This window comes from Orycteropus afer, unplaced genomic scaffold (assembly GCF_000298275.1).
Source record: "Orycteropus afer afer isolate SDZICR_OR568_19922 unplaced genomic scaffold, OryAfe1.0 scaffold00902, whole genome shotgun sequence".
Lineage (NCBI taxonomy): Eukaryota > Metazoa > Chordata > Mammalia > Tubulidentata > Orycteropodidae > Orycteropus > Orycteropus afer.
In genome coordinates this window covers 126,696-132,508 of record NW_006922489.1, presented here as the reverse complement: position 1 = coordinate 132,508, position 5,813 = coordinate 126,696, and the positions used below count along the sequence as shown (strand labels likewise).

Here is a 5,813-nt window from a genome sequence, read left to right as displayed (position 1 = left end):
TAATTTTCTTTGATTGTTTAAAGCTAAAGCTAAATGACTTGCAGGGATGGGCCCAGGGAAGAGGTGACTGTCAGGAGGAAGTGGGAGGGGAGCTGTTGCATTGTGGGTAATTGTGGTCAATGTCATGAGACACAGTGTATGTGAACTTCTGTAGGGAAAGTGAATTTGCTCTGTAAACTTTCACCCAAATCACAATAAATAAATAAAGCTAATTGAGATCAACTTGAAACCTTAAACCAAAAATTCGCAGTCTTCTTAAAACCAAGCAATAATTTAGCTTAACTAGTAAAATAAATCTGCCTTGAGCATTACGCTCTTTTAAGAGCTATTTTTAAGGGATCAGAATGACGGCAGCAACTCAAAAAAAAAATAAGATAGAACCCTTTGGGGGCAGTGAGTTTGTTGGTGGAAAAGACAACTCAGAAAGGAGGGTGAGGATGGTTATGCAACTGGAAGAAGGAAGTCAGTGTCACCAGATGGTACATGTAGAAACTGTTGCGTGGCTGTATGTTCTACTGTGTACATTCCGAAGAACCACAACTAACTAACTAAAATGATGCGTACAACAAGCTAAACACAAAGACACAGATATCACACACAGTTTGAGCAATTTGCGTCTTATTTTTCCACGACGACCAGGCAGGCCCTAGTGCGTCTGCTCCTTTCAGACTGCCTCCATGTCATCCAGTTTCCTTTTTCATGTCTTCCCTTGGCTGGCGTCACAGTGAGAACGAAGGAAGCGTTCAAGAATTTGTCTGTCTGAGAATCATAAAGGAAAATGCGTGTTGGATTATAGGATAAATGGAGGAGTTCTGTCTACAAAGAAGGGAAATATCTACTACTAATGCTGTAGGTACACATTGGGAGCCCTGGCGGCATAGTGCCTAAGGCACTTGGCTACTAACCAGAAGGCTGGTGGTTCAAACTCACCAGCCACTCCTCGAAAGGAAGGTTGGGCAATTGACTTCCATAGTGATACTGCCTTGGTATCAATGTACACATTTGGTAAGATATTGAAATAACTAAAGGACATTATGTGTAATACCTCAAAAGGCATAATTGTGAGATTATTGATTTAAAAGGGTACATTTAATACTCAAGAGTTCTGCAAAGCTTAATGGGAAGAGCATGAGTTTTGGAATGAAACAGACTTAGGTTTAAACTCTGGGCTGTTAGGTATTAGCAAGCCAACTTCAATTCCTCGTCTTTGAGTACAGTCGATAGTACTTAACTTACACAGTTGTTCAAATGGAAAAATATATGTACCTGGCCCATAACATAACTAATTGTCTTATCCATTTAGAGTGAGGCACTCAGGTGGTGCAATGGTTAGGCACTCCACTGCTAACTGAAAGGTTGGCAGTTCTAACCCACCCAGTTGCTCTGCTTCTTTGGGGGAAAGACCTGGTGGTCTGTGTCTGTCGTGATGACAATATTGGAAACCCTACAGGGGCAGTCCACTCTGTCACATGGGCTTCTGTGAGTCTAAATCAACATCATGGCACACAACAACGACATGGAGATAAACAGCGAACAAACAATAAGGCTGTTGTTCCAAAAGTTCTACAGCAGCCAGAATCATTCTCCCACCCACCAATGCTGAAAGGCTCTGCTTCCTCATGGGAAGGCCTTACAGCTACTTCCTTGGCCTCTGTTTCCTCATCAGTACAATAAGGGCGTCTTGGCCAGTTCTGGAGCCCCCGTGGCACAGTGGTTGAAGCACTCAACTGCTAACGTAAAGGTTGGTGGTTCAAACCTACCAGCTACTCCACATGAGAAAGAGGAGGCAGTCTTCTTTCATAAAGATTGACAGCCTTGGAAACTCTCTGGGGAAGTTCCACTCTGTCCTCTAGGGGCGCTGTGAGTCAGAATCGACTCCATGGCAGTGGGTGTGGTTTGGGCTTTGCTTCTGTGAAGACTGACAGCCTTGGAAACCCTGTGGGGCAGTTCCACTCTGTCCTCTAGGGGCGCTGTGAGTCAGAATGGACTCCACGGCAGTGGGTGTGGTTTGGGCTTCGCCTCTGTAAAGATGACAGCCTTGGAAACCCTGTGGGGCAGTTCCACTCTGTCCTCTAGGGGTGCTGTGAGTCAGAATCGACTCAAAGGCAACAGGTTTCGTTTTCTTTACAGTAGAATTTCAGTCTTGTTTGGCAGCAGGAAATCCCAGCAGAAATAGGTTTCATCAAGAGAGAGCCTTAGTTTCCTAGTGCTGTTAAGGTAGAAATACCACAAGTGGGTGGCTTTAATGAACAGGAATTTATTCTCTCACAGTTTAGGATATTAGAAGTCTGAATCCTGGGCACAGCTCTAGGACATGGCTTTCTCTCTCCTTAGGCTCTGGGGGAAGGTCCTTGTTTCTTCTCAGCCTCTGTTCCTCAGTTCTTTGATGTGACAGCTGGGATGTGTGTCAACTTGGCTGGACCACGATTCTGAGTGATTTGAGCAGTTGTGATGTGGTTATTCCCATGATGAAATCAAATGTATATGTTTTGAGCAGCCAATCCATTGAAAGGGAGTTTCCCTAGGGCTGTGGCCTGCTTCCAATGTCTCTATGGACATCCTGGGAAAAAAGACCCTCTTCTGTGGATCAGGATTCTGTTGTCCTGCCTACAACTGTCTGTGAGCAAACAATCCACCATTCAGCCTGGAGATCTTAGATTCATCATTTGTTGGAGTCAACAGCCAGTGTACTGCCTGCCAACCTTGAGCTTGTCAACCCCCACAGCTGTGTGAGTCAGGAAAAGCCTCCAGTTGGAAGTTTGATCCAGGAACTTGGGACTTGCCAGCTTCTGTAAGTGTGTGAGCCATTTTCCTAAGATAAACTTCTCTCTCTCTAAGTTTTACCGGTTTTGCTTCTCTAGAGAACCCAGCCTAACACACTTGGTGACCTGCATGTACATAGACCTTCCCCTCCATTCTGCTTACTTCTCTGCCTGACTTGTTCTTTTCATGTCAAAGGTGTTTGGCTTACGACACACCTTCACTGACACGGCCTCATTAACACAGCGAGAAAGTCCCACTTACAGATGGGATCATACCCTCAGATACAGGCCGTCAGGATTCACAACACATATTCTGGGGACACAATTCAGTCCACGGCAATGGGGACTTCAGAGAAGTAAGCTTTACCGAGGAGCCCTGCTGGTTCCTTAGTTGTCCCAGAGATGCTGCTCCCAGGAAGACTGCAGCCACCGGGCCCTGGACTGGGTAAGTCTCCACTGTGTGGCGTGAAGGGTCGGGGATGGCATTTGATATCTTTGAGCATGTGGAATATGAAGATTCTCTTGTACCTTTAAAATCACCCCTCTCCGTCGCAGGAGGGATTGTGAGATGGGACAGCCATGGTGGGAAAGAGCTTGGCACTTCCTCATTAAACTCGGCATAGAATTATCATTGTTGTTATGTGCTGACTCCCAGCGACCACATAGAACAGAAGGAAACACTGAGCTTCCGTAAACATGACTCGGCGATTCCTCTCCTGGTTGTTGTTGTTAGGTGCCGTCAAGTTGATTCTGACTCATAGTGACTCTATATACAACAGAACGAAACACCGCTTAGTCCTGCACCATCCTCACAATTGTTGCAGCCACTGTGTTGAGCCACCTTGTGTCAGGCTGGGTTCTTTAGAGAAACGAAACCAGTAAAGCTTATATTATATATATAGAGAAAGGGAAATTTATCTTAGGAAAATGGCTCACGCACTTATAGAAGCTGGCAAGTCCCAAGTTCCTGGATCAAATGTCAAGCTGGAGGCTTTTCCCGGCTCATGCAGCTGCAGGGGCTGAGGAGCTCAAGGTTTGCAGGCAGTGTACTGACTGTTGACTCCAACGAATGACGAATCCAAGATCTCCAGGCCGAATGGTGGATTGTTCACTCACGGACAGTTGTAGGCAGGACAACAGAATCCCGATCCACAGAAAAGTGTCTCTTTTCCCAGGACGTCCATAAATATACTGGAAGCAGGCCACACCCCTAGGGAAACTCCCTTCCAATGGATTGGCTGCTCAAAACATATACATCCAATCCCGTCATGGGAATAACTACATGAGAACTGCTTAAAGCACACAGAATTGTGGTCCAGCCAAGTTGACACACAGCTCCAACCATCACACCCCTCATTGAGGGCCTTTTTGCTGACACTCTGCTTTTCCAAGCATGATATCTTTCTCCAGGGACTGGTCCATCCTGATAACACGTCCTAAGTACATGAGACCAAGTCTGGTCATTGTTGCTTCCAAGGAGCATTCCAGCTGTACTTCTTCCAGGACAAATTTATATAAGGTATATTTAGGTATAGACCCAAAAGAACTGAAAGCAAGGATGCCAACATGTACACCCACATTCATAGAAGCATTATTCACAATACCCAAAAGGTGGAACCAACCAAAGTGTCCATTGACAAACGGATCAACAAAATGTGGTTTATATATATGGTACAAGAGGACTCGGCCAATCAGGGGTGCATGGAGGGATGGACACAGGGAAGAGGTGACTGTCAGGAGGAAGTGGGAGGGGATCTGTTGCATTGTGGTGAATTGTGGTCGATGTCATGAGACAAAGTTTATGTGAATTGCTGTATGGAAAGTGAATTTGCTCTGTAAATATTCACCCAAATCACAATAAAAAAAAAAAAGAGGACTCTTTTAAAGACAAATGGAGAAATGGAGTCCTGATGCTACAACATGGATGGACGTTGAAAATATACTGAGTGAAACAAGTCAGTTACAAAAAGATAAATATTCTATGATGCCGTTTATGTGCAATACCAAGAATAGGCAAATATACGTGTGTGTGCGTGTGTGTGTGTATAAACTGAGTGCCATGAAGTCCATTCCGACTCAAAGTGACCCCATTGGATTTCCAAGGCTGTAAATCTTTACAAAAGTTAGATTGCTTCATCTTCCTTCTGGAGAGCAGCTGGTAGGTTTGACCCACCATCCTTCTGGTTAGCAGTCAAATATCTTTAAGCACTGTGCCACCAAAGCTCCTTAGGCAAGTGGATAACCAAAAAAACCAAACCCACTGCCATTGAGTCGATTCTGACTCATAGCGACCCCCGCTGGGTTTCCAAGGCTGTAAATCTGTACAGATGTAGTTTGTCCCATCTTCCTTCTGCAAAGTAGCTGGTGGGTTTGAACTGCCAACCTTCTAGTTAGCAGTCAAATGCCTTAGGCACTGCACCACCAGAGCTCCTTAGGTGAGTGTACAGAGACCAGTTAATTAGTAGCTCCTGAGGGTGGGAGGGAGGAGAAAGAGGCTCATGTTTGTACTCCATGATGAATGCAGTTAGTGTCACTGAACTGGCCAATGTGCAAGATGTTGAAATGGCAAATGTTTTCTTTCATGTCTACTTACTGCAATTAAAAAAAATAAAAAGCCTGTCGTCAAATAAAGTGCTGACAAACAGGAGACAAAGATTAAATGGAGCCATGAAATGGTGCATATCCTCCCTGGAGAAAACAGTGCATTAAAAGGAAGAGAGAAGTCATCCCAGACCATTTCCATGGCAAGTAAGCGGCACCAGCAATGAGTGAAAAGCCCAAGGTGCCTCTCCAAGGAACAGTGCTATCGTCACCAAGGGCCTCTCCTAAGAAAACATTGCCTTTCCATGGCCTGAGATGTGCACAAAACACTGGGGTTTCCCTGGAGGCAATATTTTCCTTCTCGTGGGCATCAAACTCCGGTGGGTTGGAATGGGAACAATTTCTACTTGGCCTGAAGCAGTTTATAATGCTCTTCAAAGACTCACAGCCCCCCTTACCTTTGTAGGAAACCTTATCCAGGTACTCTGTGATTTGAGAGGGGCTGAAGGA

At 45.1% G+C, this 5,813-nt stretch overlaps 1 protein-coding gene across 1 annotated transcript in view; it reads right to left on the bottom strand.

The window, feature by feature from the left end:
* Positions 1-697: 697 nt before the first annotated feature.
* The window catches only part of TEX26 (testis expressed 26), a 37,534-nt gene continuing 32,418 nt past the window's right edge, over positions 698-5,813 (bottom strand). Inside the window, exons 7-8 of the mRNA XM_007958276.1 lie at positions 5,762-5,813; positions 698-759 (exon numbers count right to left, since the gene is read on the bottom strand). Coding sequence (XP_007956467.1) covers positions 698-759; positions 5,762-5,813 — 114 coding nt within the window. The remainder of the gene's footprint in view (positions 760-5,761) is intronic.